Source organism: Ascaphus truei, chromosome 5, assembly GCF_040206685.1.
Source record: "Ascaphus truei isolate aAscTru1 chromosome 5, aAscTru1.hap1, whole genome shotgun sequence".
NCBI classification, from domain to species: Eukaryota; Metazoa; Chordata; class Amphibia; order Anura; family Ascaphidae; genus Ascaphus; species Ascaphus truei.
In genome coordinates this window covers 306,963,480-306,979,034 of record NC_134487.1, presented here as the reverse complement: position 1 = coordinate 306,979,034, position 15,555 = coordinate 306,963,480, and the positions used below count along the sequence as shown (strand labels likewise).

The window sequence follows — 15,555 nt, the reverse complement described above, 5'->3', positions numbered from 1 at the left end:
GTAATGCGTAGGGTGCCACCCAATTAAAAACTGTCCAGAAACACTTAAAAAAAACAGACGTGTTAAGGAACAAGGTGCAGCGACGTGTGATAAAGCACACGGACTAATCTGCGCAACGTGTTTCATCTTAATAGCAGTGGCCTTACACTGGCAAGGATTTAACGTGGTGTTTGTAACACTACATGTGTATTTTTTGTTGGAATTAAAAGAATACTATTGTAATATTTTTCTTGGTTGTATTGTCAGGATCTTGCATTCCAAAAAGTGCAGGTGGTATTTTGAGATGAAGCCATTTTCCCACTTGTAAAACGTTTAGTTTGGTAACGCTTTGATTTACAACCTTTCTAGTTTTCTATAAAGATTTTACAGCTCTGGTGCTTTTGGTTCTCTAATACTCCAATACTCCAATACTCCAATACTCCAAGTCCTTGATATTTACTAGAGAACATGATGCAGGTGTGGGGAAATTCAAGACATGACATGTATAATGAACTAGGTCGTGTCATTTCTCATTGTTCTATGAATATCGTATAATATTCTATCAGATGTATTGTAGGATTTTGTCAGCGTATTACAAATTATTTTTAGTTATTGAAGCACTTTGGGTTCTATATTTATTAGTTCTTAATCTGCATCAAAAAGCTATTTTATTAATAACCCCGTGTGTGATACATGTACGATTCCATCTAATCTGATTTCAAAAGACAGTTGTCTGTACTGACTGATACAGTGCTATGGGTACCATTAAATTGCCATAATACTGGATTGTTAGCGTGCAGTCTTACAGCTACACCCAGTTATTAAACACCCAGTATCCAATTAGAATGGGACATGTCATTATTACGTGGGCTCTTTAACTGTTTTGGTTCTAAAAAATGTGTTTTGGTTTTGTCAAAGCTGAATTTATTTTATAGTGCAAATGGTGCAAATCTTATTAAATAACTGTATGATTAATAATAACAAATAATGTCCAATTAGTCAAGTACAAAATAATAACATAAACTTTTAGGAATAACAAAAATGGAGACTGAGCAGCTAGAGTTGGAAAAAATCTTTCCAAGGTGATTAGAATGTAGAAAAATGGAAAAGAAGAAGTGCATGCTCCAAGACAGGAGTGCGCAAACTCTTTGTCCTGTGCCCCCCTGCCTGCTCTCGCCCACTGCTCGCGCCCCCCCCCCCCACCTTGTATCCAGCATCAAATGACGCTGCATGGTCATGTGACATCACGTGACCCCACAACGTCATTTGACGCCGCATTGCTATGGCGACACTATGTCAAATGACCAAAACAAAGATGATAGACAGCACTCAATAAGATAGTATAAATAGTTATGTGAAGGGGGCACAAGGAACAAAAGGGGGACCCAAATTCCCCCGAAACCAATAGTCAAAATATAACTAGAGTACTAGCACTCACTGACTAGGAGAAAAAATGATGATCATCATAATTTTTTCTTCTAGTCAGTGAGTGCTCGAACTCTAGTTTTATTTTGATGTCAAATGACGCCGCAGGTCATGTGATGTCAAGTCACGTGACCCAGCAGAGTCATTCACGTCACACCAGCCATCTGAATCAAGGTCAGGGAAGTTGCATAGGCTTCACGCGATTCCCGGCATGTAATTGAAATGCCTTGGGGAAGAGAGTGGGGCCTCTGCAACCACAACTCTCTTGGTGATGTTTAAAAATATTGTAGAGATATGCCAGATTTGGCAAAAGAAAACACTGAAACTGTGAGTATCAGTCCGTGAGGACGTCTCAGATGCAGAGAGTATCCCTAAACAGTGTTCAGCTGTAATAGGGAAAACGCAGCATATGGAACATTTCAGGTCTCCGGAGCTGTAACAGCCTCTCTTCTCCACACTGACAATGTAAGGTTCTGACCGGGCCAACCACACCACAAGCAGCTGTGACCGGAGGTAACAAAACGCTGAAATGAGGGTGTTACACTCAACAATGATGTCCCAGGTAAGGGGGGCTTCTATGTGCGATCAGCTGGGATTTAATGACTCCCACACCAGCGGGTCTCTGAAACTGGAGAGCCTCTCTCCTCTGCGCTAGTGATATGAGCGCTATCAGCTGAGATTTCCACGCAGCAGCAGCTGCAGCGCACGTGTGAATAAGAAAGTCAAACAAATGGAAAATAGAACTTGAATAGCCGGAGGTTATAGGGATACCAACAAGGAGAAGACAAAGGTCCAGATAACAAACAGTCCCAACACATTTCGTCACACTATGACGACTTCAAGCTGCTTGCTGCGTGGACAATTCAGCAGATGGTTTTGGGGAAAGAGACTGTAGGTGACATTGGGGATAGAGCAAGGAGGTTATGTGGGGGAAAGAGTTAGTGACAGAGGGGAGTGGATTACAGGAGGTTATTGGGTGAGAAGGGGAGGAAGAGGGGTTCCCTACCTACACAAGTGCAGTAGTCGGATATCAAGATATACCTGCATATCTGACTTGATGACAAGTGGTGAGAGTTTAACTGGCAGGAAGTTGGTTACATGTGAGTGAGATGGGAGAGGAGTGACATGGTGAGGAGTGAGTGACATGGTGAGGAGTGAGTGACATGGTGAGCATAAGTGTGTCAGGAGGAGTGAATGACATGGTGGGGCGTGTTTGTGTCAGGAGGAGTGAGTGACATGGTGGAGAATGAGTGTGTCAGGAGGAGTGAGTGACATGGGGAGTGAGTATGTCAGCAGGAGTGAGTGACATGGTGGGGCGTGAGTGTGTCAGGAGGAGTGAGTGACATGGTGGGGAGTAAGTGTGTCAGGAGGAGTGAGTGACATGGTGGGGAGTATGTGTGTCAGGAGTGAGTGACATGGTGGGGCGTGTGTCAGAAGGAGTTAGTGACATGGTGGGGCGTGAGTGTGTCAGGAGGAGTGAGTGACATGGTGGGGCGTGAGTGTGTCAGGAGGAGTGAGTGACATTGTGGGGCGTGAGTGTGTCAGGAGGAGTGAGTGACATGGTGGGGAGTAAGTGTGTCAGGAGGAGTGAGTGACATGGTGGGGAGTAAGTGTGTCAGGAGGAGTGAGTGACATGGTGGGGCGTGAGTGTGTCAGGAGGAGTGAGTGACATGGTGGGGAGTAAGTGTGTCAGGAGGAGTGAGTGACATGGTGGGGCGTGAGTGTGTCAGGAGGAGTGAGTGACATGGTGGGGAGTAAGTGTGTCAGGAGGAGTGAGTGACATGGTGGGGTGTGAGTGTGTCAGGAGGAGTGAGTGACATGGTGGGGCGTGAGTGTGTCAGGATTGTCTTCTGCGGGTGACTCCAGGACAGATGTTGCTGCAGAGAACGTTCTGTGTCTGCTGATTGGCTCGTTGCCGGCCCCTGCTTCTTACCTACAGTCAGCTTTATAAACCTCCCTTTCCCGTTCCTCCCTGCCTGTCTGGCGAGGTTCATTCCATCATGCTGCCCCTCACGTTGCTGCCCCTCACGTTGCTGCCCCTCACGTTGCTGCTCCTCACGTTGCTGCCCCTCACGTTGCTGCCACTCCCACTCTGTGTTCCGGCCTAACTCAAACTTTACTGCATTGCTCCTCTGTTGTGCTTGACCTCGGTTTGTTTACTGACCACGGCTACCTGTTTGTTGCCTGGCTCAGACCTGTACCTATCTCCTGACCATTGCTACCCGCTTGCTGTCTTCCTCGGACCTCAGCCTGTCTCCTGCCCATGTTAATTTGTTGAACTGTACGCCCCCTTAACTGGAGGCGTGTTTAAAAAAGAACAAAAAAAACCATGATGATGATGATGATGATGATTTAAAAGAAGTAAAGTTCATAGAAGCAAGCTCTGGTGGCAGCTTGTGGTACTGCACGCCTGTGCACAAACAACATATGTTTACCTAAATGTTAAAACAAACTTTTACAAATATGCTGAAAAATAGAAATGTTTGAGCAAAAATTTGCGGCCCAAATTCTGACTCTCTAGCCTGGTTACCTCCTCCCAAGTGGTAATTAGTCATCCAGGCACGTGGCGTGACCACATGGCAAAGGCAGCATGTGGCATAGGTTGGTTAGTGACGGCAACGGTGCAGACTGACCGGGTGTTTAGCTGATGTGTAATTTAAGTTGTGTGCTTTGATGCTGTGGCTGTTTTATCCCGAAGTGCTGTGTATTTTATGGGTTAAGGAGAGGAAGGCGTCTGTGCACACCCCCTGGTTATGTCTGTTACTTTACACGCTGTGCACACCCCCTGGTTATGTCTGTTACTTTACACGCTGTGCACACCCCCTGGTTATGTCTGTTACTTTACACGCTGTGCACACCCCCTGGTTATGTCTGTTACTTTACACACTGTGCACATCCCCTGGTTATGTCTGTTACTTTACACTCTGTGCACACCCCCTGGTTATGTCTGTTACTTTACACTCTGTGCACATCCCTGGTTATGTCTGTTACTTTACACTCTGTGCACATCCCCCTGGTTATGTCTGTTACTTTACACTCTGTGCACACCCCCTGGTTATGTCTGTTACTTTACACTCTCTGCACATCCCCTGGTTATGTCTGTTACTTTACACTCTGTGCATACACCCCTGGTTATGTCTGTTACTTTACACTCTGTGCACATCCCCTGGTTATGTCTGTTACTTTACACTCTGTGCACACCCCCTGGTTATGTCTGTTACTTTACACTCTGTGCACATCCCCTGGTTATGTCTGTTACTTTACACTCTGTGCACACCCCCTGGTTATCTCTGTTACTTTACACTCTGTGCACACCCCCCTGGTTATGTCTGTTACTTTACACTCTGTGCACACCCCCTGGTTATGTCTGTTACTTTACACTCTGTGCACATCCCCTGGTTATGTCTGTTACTTTACACTCTGTGCACACCCCCTGGTTATGTCTGTTACTTTACACTCTGTGCACACCCCCTGGTTATCTCTGTTACTTTACACTCTGTGCACACCCCCTGGTTATCTCTGTTACTTTACACTCTGTGCACACCCCCCTGGTTATGTCTGTTACTTTACACTCTGTGCACACACCCTGGTTATGTCTGTTACTTTACACTCTGTGCACACCCCCTGGTTATGTCTGTTACTTTACACTCTGTGCACATCCCCTGGTTATGCCTGTTACTTTACACTCTGTGCACACCCCCTGGTTATGTCTGTTACTTTACACTCTGTGCACACCCCCTGGTTATGTCTGTTACTTTACACTCTGTGCACACCCCCTGGTTATGTCTGTTACTTTACACTCTGTGCACACCCCCTGGTTATGTCTGTTACTTTACACTCTGTGCACACCCCCTGGTTATGTCTGTTACTTTACACTCTGTGCACATCCCCTGGTTATGCCTGTTACTTTACACTCTGTGCACACCCCCTGGTTATGTCTGTTACTTTACACTCTGTGCACACCCCCTGGTTATGCCTGTTACTTTACACTCTGTGCACACCCCCTGGTTATGTCTGTTACTTTACACTCTGTGCACACCCCCTGGTTATGTCTGTTACTTTACACTCTGTGCACACCCCCTGGTTATGTCTGTTACTTTACACTCTGTGCATACACCCCTGGTTATGTCTGTTACTTTACACTCTGTGCACATCCCCTGGTTATGTCTGTTACTTTACACTCTGTGCACACCCCCTGGTTATGTCTGTTACTTTACACTCTGTGCACATCCCCTGGTTATGTCTGTTACTTTACACTCTGTGCACACCCCCTGGTTATCTCTGTTACTTTACACTCTGTGCACACCCCCCTGGTTATGTCTGTTACTTTACACTCTGTGCACACCCCCTGGTTATGTCTGTTACTTTACACTCTGTGCACATCCCCTGGTTATGTCTGTTACTTTACACTCTGTGCACACCCCCTGGTTATGTCTGTTACTTTACACTCTGTGCACACCCCCTGGTTATCTCTGTTACTTTACACTCTGTGCACACCCCCTGGTTATCTCTGTTACTTTACACTCTGTGCACACCCCCCTGGTTACTGCACCGACACACTTTATTCGAGCAAATACCCGGTATGTACCTGGCAGATACCTGGAATGCGCCGCTCCTCACCTCTGACAAGCCCCGTTGCATTTGCCTTCCCAGCCTGGGTTCATGCCTGGCTGACGGGCGGCTGATCTGTTAAATGATAATGATTAGGATTTAATAGGCTGCAATGCTTCGCGTGTCTACCAGATGGCATAAATTCCTGAATTGTAATGCATTATATATTTATATACTGTGCAGTATTGCAGCCAGAGGGAATAAAATGCTTCAATCCCTGCTTGGAAAATACCTCAATGCACTCGGGCAGAAAACAGTCACAAACCTCAATACACCCGGGTATACCCGAATTCGTGGGACTAGCCAAGCTCGAATAAAGTGTGTCGCCAGTGTATGTCTGTTACTTTACACTCTGTGCACACCCCCTGGTTATGTCTGTTACTTTACACTCTGTGCACACCCCCTGGTTATGTCTGTTACTTTACACTCTGTGCACATCCCCTGGTTATGCCTGTTACTTTACACTCTGTGCACACCCCCTGGTTATGTCTGTTACTTTACACTCTGTGCACACCCCCTGGTTATGTCTGTTACTTTACACTCTGTGCACACCCCCTGGTTATGTCTGTTACTTTACACTCTGTGCACACCCCCTGGTTATGTCTGTTACTTTACACTCTGTGCACACCCCCTGGTTATGTCTGTTACTTTACACTCTGTGCACATCCCCTGGTTATGCCTGTTACTTTACACTCTGTGCACACCCCCTGGTTATGTCTGTTACTTTACACTCTGTGCACACCCCCTGGTTATGCCTGTTACTTTACACTCTGTGCACACCCCCTGGTTATGTCTGTTACTTTACACTCTGTGCACACCCCCTGGTTATGTCTGTTACTTTACACTCTGTGCACACCCCCTGGTTATGTCTGTTACTTTACACACTGTGCACACCCCCCTGGTTATGTCTGTTACTTTACACTCTGTGCACACCCCCTGGTTATCTCTGTTACTTTACACTCTGTGCACACCCCCTGGTTATGTCTGTTACTTTACACTCTGTGCACATCCCCTGGTTATGCCTGTTACTTTACACTCTGTGCACACCCCCTGGTTATGTCTGTTACTTTACACTCTGTGCACACCCCCTGGTTATGTCTGTTACTTTACACTCTGTGCACACCCCCTGGTTATGTCTGTTACTTTACACTCTGTGCACATCCCCTGGTTATGTCTGTTACTTTACACTCTGTGCACATCCCCTGGTTATGTCTGTTACTTTACACTCTGTGCACACCCCCCTGGTTATGTCTGTTACTTTACACTCTGTGCACACCCCCTGGTTATGTCTGTTACTTTACACTCTGTGCACACCCCCTGGTTATGTCTGTTACTTTACACTCTGTGGTACAAGGAATAAAAAGCACAAGCACTTGTCTTTCATATATAGAGACCTTAAGATGTTTCAAATAAATACATTTTACTTAGTCTTAAAAAGAGAACGTAGCCTCCTCATCAAGCAGGGCAAGATTCTTCAACACTCCCATGTTTCCAGTTATATAGTATATTATTGTTGTTTTTTTTGTAGGAATTCTACAATTTAGCCACAGAATTTATCTTCAGCTGTCTGAATGTACAGAATAAAATCCCGCTCAGCTGCTATAGAGAAAAGAAGCCCCATGCTTGTCTATAAAGCAATAGTTATACGCACCACTCACATCACCTCAACACAAATGTACTGTACCAAATACAGAGCAAAACAAACATTTTCTGATCTACTTTCAGTTTATACAGATCATTCCAAGTGGAGGTTATATAATAAGACTCTGTATTATCCCCAAAAATATGCAAGATAACCAGAGACATTGATTTCAAAGAAAACATATGGTCAGCAATGTCATAACATTAGCTGTAGTATAATTGGTAATAGTTTAGAAGTTTGACATTCGGTTTAATTTGCCCTTCATGAGAATAACAAAAAAGTAAAACATTCCAACATGTTAAGTAGCTGGCCAAAACCAGAGTTGCCAAAACCAGAGGTGCCACGCCAAGAGTGGATACCAAGAGTACAGAAATGGAGAAATATGCCAGAGCTTATATCTACGACCACCCACAAACACCACGACGGAGACAAGCAGCCCAAAGCCACTGGGACGCAAGCCTCCCACAATGGAAATTTCATTTGGTACCACTATTAACTGTCTTCCCAAAGGGAAACAACTCCCATAGCCCAGCAGGTCCCGGATCCGGCAGAACTCAATCTCTCTGGATAAATCAGCTCATTCTGCAAAATCTAAAATAGCTTCCATATAGCAGAATTGGGATTTTTCCTTGAAATATTTAGTGTTATTATTTGACACCAATAAAATACGAGTGTCACGGGAGACCGAGTAATTTACACCTTTATACCGGGATCATTCATTGAGCAAAACCAAGAAGTAAAACAAATTGTAATTTATTCCATAGAAACAGATGTACACACAGTGAATTACAAATAAGGCTGAGTCCCCGCTAGTGCTGAGCGGGCGGTGCTTGCTTCGGTTACTTACATATATAGATATATGTAAGTCCCCGCTCACGTGGTGTGCGCACGCTCACCCGCACTCGGCGCTTATGTAAACAAAAAAAGTAACTTTCCAGCGTGCTCAATGCCCCTATGCCAGGACACCCGGCATGAGTGGGATCACTGCCAGTGGGGACTCAGCCTTACAAGAGGAAACACACTTACTGTTGGATGTGGGTTAAAAAACTAACCTTTCCTAACTCAGATAGTCCTTAAAACAAAGTCTTTAGGTTACCAGGAGTTACCCGCAAAAGTCCCGCTGAAATCCCTTGACCGGGAGACAGTACCAAATGCCCTGGTACTATTTTCGGCGTGTAGTTCCAGACGGGACCGGTACTTTCTATTCTGAGAACTTGTCCCCGGAAAGCTGGACTTAGAAAATGTCTGAAGCCGGTCGCTGCTATTTCTCACAGAGCATCTTTTGGTGGTTTCAAATTTGCCGCTGCTGTCTTGGCGCTTTGAATCTGAGGTCCGGATTGGCTGCTGGGTTTTCATGAAATACTACAGCCAATCTAAGCGTGGGAATATTATAACCGGCCAATCAGCTGCCTGCCAGTCTGCCAAAGCCGGGCAGTGGGTTCTTCAGAATGGAATAAGGACATGCGTGAGTTTGCCACCATAGCCACTTATTATTCAGAAGCCACCCGCGGGGTTATGTGCCTCCACGTCTAGGGAGGTGACTCCGTGCCAGAATGGCTCGAATTCATCCCAGGACGCGGATACTTCACCCACCCATCCGGCTCTAATGGCTTTCACACTTCTGGGGCCAGTGTTGCTTTCAAGTCCGGACCCAGATCAGACCCACAGGCACCAACTTGGTAGCCATTTGGTCTCTCAGGTTCCCAGGCTTGAAAATTCCCCGCTCATGTTACTGTGCACAAAGCATCATACATTTTAAACATACCCGTTTAATAAAATATACTTTGATACTGTGCCTTGCTAAAAATGTCTGTCTTTCTTTGGTGTCAGGGATAGAATAAGAATGTATACTATCTATTGTCACTAGCCATGTCCCCGCCACACTGCATAAACCTGACTTTACACTTTCACACAAAATAAACCTTGCAGCTTTATCAGATAGCTGGAGCATCCCCTGAAACCCTATACCAGGTTCAGGGTGACTGGGGCATGAACGGGGCACCCCCCTTTATACTAGGGACCCCAGTACCGTTCTGGGGATACCTTGATCCCCTATGCCTCTTTTACCTTTCTGGTATGTGCTGAAGCAGGGACTCCTGGCGGTGAGCTGCAAGAATGTTTTCAGGGTAGGATTTTGACCGGAGCATTGTACTTCAATGTATCTGAGAATCTTACCTGATTCCCGGCTACATTTTTGGGGTATCCCGTAACTCGGGGACCCCTCTACATAGCCACAATCTGTAAAGGTTTTCTCCACAAAACCCACCCTGAAACTCATAGCCCCACAGTCTCTGCTTGCTGGCACCCCCCCCAGCAATCTCTGCTCGCTGGCACCCCCCCCCCCCCCCCCCGCAGTCTCTGCTTGCTGGCACTCCTGGAAAGGCAAAAACATAACATTCTTTATTGTCGCACATTGTACATACAGACACAGCAGAACATATGCAACTGTCAGGTCCAAGAGCTGAAACTCTATGACCCCAAAACATGGATCAGGGGCAACTAAGTGGGCTTGACCTTTATTAGTGAGCCTGGTTACCCCCTTACCTGTTTACTTCTGATCGCCGCCCTCTAGCTGCGAGTCAAGATCCTGTGTCTTTAAGGATTCTGAAGCAAGAAACGCCATCTTGCTTTCTGGCAAATCCTGTCCTCTTCCTCCTGACAGGAAGTAAGCCTCTCTTTGACTTTCTCTCTGCTATTAGTCTTTTGCTGCCTGCCCTGGTGCCTGCTGGTACTCATCGCATACTGTTCCTGTCTGGACCTCCTTGGGACATTTACTTATCTCCTGTGGATTCCGGAAGACTGGGACAGTCACTCTTATACTACTGAGGTTAGTTTACCGTCGGGTAATGTAGGTACCTGCTTAGTAGGGTTCACCTTGACGTGGTAGCAGGTTTATAATTCCTTGGCCAATGGATTAGACTAAGAACCCTTATGTTATGTTTAGTTTCGCTGCACCTTGCTGTTTCTGTCACTATGCCTTTAAGAAGTCTGGACGTTCTCCAAGAAGCAATCCTTCTCTGGATGTTACCTTGTGCTCTGGACTCCATGTTCCCTGGTTTCCGTTTCCAGACTCCTGTGCTGAAGCGTTGGCTTCCCGCAACCCCGCGTTGGTGCCTGAGAATGCGCACACTCCTGCTCTGTTGTCAGAGCGTGCGCGCGTGTGCAGCTGGATCACTTGTGTCTCTGAGCAGGCACTGCACCTCCGGACGCATCGCGCATTCTCATGCGCGCGGCGCGGTCACGTGACTGCGTGCGCCAATCCCCAGCTGCACGGCAACTTACTCCTTTCGTATCCCCTGCGGCCTCCCCACCTCACTAGCGGGTCCTTCCCCTTTCTTCCCTGCGCTTGTGAGGAGAGCACAAGCGTGACGCCCCTAAAGTCTTCAGGTTTTACACTTTAAAATACTTTGATAAGGGTTTGAGATAGTCTTTTAAACATAACTTTGATGCTTTACAGAAATAATACTTTCTGTATTTTAAATTGTTTCATTATATTACAGAAAAAAAACAAGTGAAAACAGAACCACTAATAGTGCTGTTAAAGTACTTATGTGTTTATACAGGCTGAATTGATAAAAAAAAGTTATTTTAGTGAGCGGTGAGTAACGTGTGTGTATAGAAGTGAAAACTATAAAGTAAAATAACTAAATGTAGGTACATGACCCTGGAAAAGAGATGCACCTCTTTGTGAAGATGTTTACCAACATCTAGTAAGTCAAAGCAGCAACGAATCCAAAGTGCAAAGTCTCTCCAGTATCATACAGTAGAAAAAATATACATAGTGCAAACTTGCTAAAAGTGTTCAAAAAAAGTGCTCATAACATTACTATAGATTGTGGTATCAGAAAAATGCAGGCGTTTTCAGATGTATGAAGGGTTAACACGTGGAGTCTTGGTCTTTTTGTTTAGAGCGTTTGTATGTACAAAAACTCCCAATGTTTATGTGGAGAGAAGAGATGATGACATAGTGCCGCCTCATGCAGTAAGCAGCGATAAGCCCCTTATCGCCAGCTTCTCGCCAAAAAAGACTACTGCCATTCAGTAATCCCGGAGAAGCTGGCGATAGAGCAAAAATTGCCGGGTTTTTTTTGCCAGAAAAAATTAATCGGCAAACGTGAGGCGATAAACCACTTTTCGGCACTGATCGACAGTTTTTCAAACACGCTCAATTCTATAAGCCCCGATCAGCTTACAGCAGCTGATCGCCACTTTAGAATTGAAATTTCTTCTCCAAATTGTCCCGCCACATAAAGTTGGCAAGAAGGTGGAGATAAGCTGCTGATGAGCGGCGAGACGGCACATAAAAAATAAAATGCATGTTTCCTGCATCGGATTGATGCCGGGGGTCTCCGGAGCCGATATCCATTAATATCAGCACCGGAGACCCCCGGCATGAATCCGATGCATAAAAAATGCATTTACAGGCAACTTCATTACCTTAGAGGCCAACTGCTAAGGCAATGAAGGGGTTAACCACCCGTGCGAAGCTTATTGTGGGTAGTGGGGGTGGGGTGAAGGTGGTATTTAGTCCTTGGTGGGTCTTTAGGCCTTGCGGGGGGTAGCAGGTGGATTAACCCCTTCATTACCTTAGCGGTTAATACTGCTAACCCCTCCCGTTACCCACCCGGTAGGCCTAAACACCCATCCTTGGGGCTAATACCCCCTTCACCCACCCCCGCTACCCACAATACAAAAAAATACACACACAACAGCACCACTACCCACCTCCTAGGCCCCCAATAAACCATTACAATATCTAATAAACACCAATACACAACCCACCCTCTGTGCCCCCACATACTGTAAAACCATGATTTATTTTTTTACACACACAATTAATACCCCAGGCTGGCTGGGGGTCCCTGATGTGCCCGACAGGTATCCGCAGATCCCACAGTGCACCCCGGGGGGTCCCCACGGGTGTCTGGGGGCCTTCAGGTGGTCCCTGCTAGGCTCTGTGGGCCTCCAGGTGGTCCCTGCGAGTCCCTGCTGGCCCCAATGGGGTCCACGGGTGGTCCCCACAGGTGTTTGGGGTCCCTAGGTCATCCCCACGACTGTCTGGGGGCCCTCGGGTGGTTCCCATGGGGGTCTGGGGGCCCTCAGGTGGTTCCCACAGGTGTCTGGTGGGCCCTCGGGTGGTTCCTGCAGGTCCCCCACAGCTGTGGGGCCCCTGGTTCTTCCCCGCAAGTGGTCCCCGTGGGTGTCCGGAGGTCCTCGGGTGATACCCGTGGGTGTCCGGGGGTCCTCGGGCGGTCCCCGCGGGTCCCCGCAGGCCTGAGGTACCAATCCTGTATTTAAAAAAATAAAACATGGCCTGCATTTCAATCAATACACCCCCCCCCACCAAACACATAGAGTATAGTAATGGGCAAAATAACTATTATGCAGATATGATTTTTGTTAATCAGTTTTCGTCTTTCCAATTTCACATTCAGATTTAATTTGCAGCAAACCAATCAGTTATCACTCCTTGTGTCAAAACGGTTAAGGACTGTGTCTTCAATCACGTCTTTCTTTTTAGTTAGGTTATAGTCCCTTTGCCCCACAAATCAAGCAACAGCCTGCACTCCTGGTCACCGTCCCAAGCATCCCAACAGCCTGCACTCCTGGTTACCATCCCAAGCATCCCAACAGCCTGCCCTCCTGGTCACCATCCTAAGCATCCCAACAGCCTGCACTCCTGGTCACCGTCCCAAGCATCCCAACAGCCTGCACTCCTGGTCACCGTCCCAGCATCCCAATAGCCTGCACTCCTGGTCACCGTCCCAAGCATCCCAACAGCCTGCCCTCCTGGTCACCGTCCCAAGCATCCCAACAGCCTGCACTCCTGGTCACCGTCCCAAGCATCCCAACAGCCTGCACTCCTGGTCACCGTCCCAAGCATCCCAACAGCCTGCACTCCTGGTTACCGTCCCACATTCATCCCAACAGCCTGCACTCCTGGTCACCGTCCCAAGCATCCCAACAGCCTGCACTCCTGGTCACCGTCCCACATTCATCCCAACAGCCTGCACTCCTGGTCACCGTCCTAAGCATCCCAACAGCCTGAACTCCTGGTCACCGTCCCAAGCATCCCAACAGCCTGCACTCCTGGTCACCATCCCAAGCATCCCAACAGCCTGCACTCCTGGTCACCGTCCTAAGCATCCCAATAGCCTGCACTCCTGGTCACCGTCCCAAGCATCCCAACAGCCTGCACTCCTGGTCACCGTCCCAAGCATCCCAACAGCCTGCACTCCTGGTTACCGTCCCACATTCATCCCAACAGCCTGCACTCCTGGTCACCGTCCCAAGCATCCCAACAGCCTGCACTCCTGGTCACCGTCCCACATTCATCCCAACAGCCTGCACTCCTGGTCACCGTCCTAAGCATCCCAACAGCCTGAACTCCTGGTCACCGTCCCAAGCATCCCAACAGCCTGCACTCCTGGTCACCATCCCAAGCATCCCAACAGCCTGCACTCCTGGTCACCGTCCTAAGCATCCCAATAGCCTGCACTCCTGGTCACCGTCCCAAGCATCCCAACAGCCTGCACTCCTGGTCACCGTCCCAAGCATCCCAACAGCCTGCACTCCTGGTCACCGTCCTAAGCATCCCAACAGCCTGAACTCCTGGTCACCGTCCCAAGCATCCCAACAGCCTGCACTCCTGGTCACCATCCCAAGCATCCCAACAGCCTGCACTCCTGGTCACCGTCCTAAGCATCCCAATAGCCTGCACTCCTGGTCACCGTCCCAAGCATCCCAACAGCCTGCACTCCTGGTCACCGTCCCAAGCATCCCAACAGCCTGCACTCCTGGTCACCGTCCCAAGCATCCCAACAGCCTGCACTCCTGGTCACCGTCCTAAGCATCCCAACAGCCTGCACTCCTGGTCACCGTCCCAAGCATCCCAACAGCCTGCCCTCCTGGTCACCATCCCAAGCATCCCAACAGCCTGCACTCCGGGTTACCGTCCCAAGCATCCCAACAGCCTGCACTCCTGGTCACCGTCCCAAGCATCCCAACAGCCTGCACTCCTGGTCACCGTCCCACACTCATCCCAAAAGCCTGCACTCCTGCTACCGTCCCACACTCATCCCAACAGCCTGCACTCCTGGTCACCGTCCCAAGCATCCCAACAGCCTGCACTCCTGGTCACCGTCCCAAGCATCCCAACAGCCTGCACTCCTGGTTACCGTCCCACATTCATCCCAACAGCCTGCACTCCTGGTCACCGTCCCAAGCATCCCAACAGCCTGCACTCCTGGTCACCGTCCCACATTCATCCCAACAGCCTGCACTCCTGGTCACCGTCCTAAGCATCCCAACAGCCTGAACTCCTGGTCACCGTCCCAAGCATCCCAATAGCCTGCACTCCTGGTCACCGTCCCAAGCATCCCAACAGCCTGCACTCCTGGTCACCATCCCAAGCATCCCAACAGCCTGCACTCCTGGTCACCGTCCTAAGCATCCCAATAGCCTGCACTCCTGGTCACCGTCCCAAGCATCCCAACAGCCTGCACTCCTGGTCACCGTCCCAAGCATCCCAACAGCCTGCACTCCTGGTCACCGTCCCAAGCATCCCAACAGCCTGCACTCCTGGTCACCGTCCCAAGCATCCCAACAGCCTGCACTCCTGGTCACCGTCCCAAGCATCCCAACAGCCTGCACTCCTGGTCACCGTCCTAAGCATCCCAACAGCCTGCACTCCTGGTCACCGTCCCAAGCATCCCAACAGCCTGCCCTCCTGGTCACCATGCCAAGCATCCCAACAGCCTGCACTCCGGGTTACCGTCCCAAGCATCCCAACAGCCTGCACTCCTGGTCACCGTCCCAAGCATCCCAACAGCCTGCACTCCTGGTCACCGTCCCACACTCATCCCAAAAGCCTGCACTCCTGTTACCGTCCCACACTC

General features: G+C 48.5%; 1 protein-coding gene across 1 annotated transcript in view; it reads right to left on the bottom strand.

The window, feature by feature from the left end:
• The window catches only part of ANO2 (anoctamin 2), a 355,236-nt gene that overhangs the window by 258,364 nt on the left and 81,317 nt on the right, over positions 1 to 15,555 (bottom strand). The window contains exon 4 of the mRNA XM_075603059.1: positions 7,440 to 7,444. Within this exon, the coding sequence (XP_075459174.1) occupies positions 7,440 to 7,444 (5 nt within the window). The remainder of the gene's footprint in view (positions 1 to 7,439; positions 7,445 to 15,555) is intronic.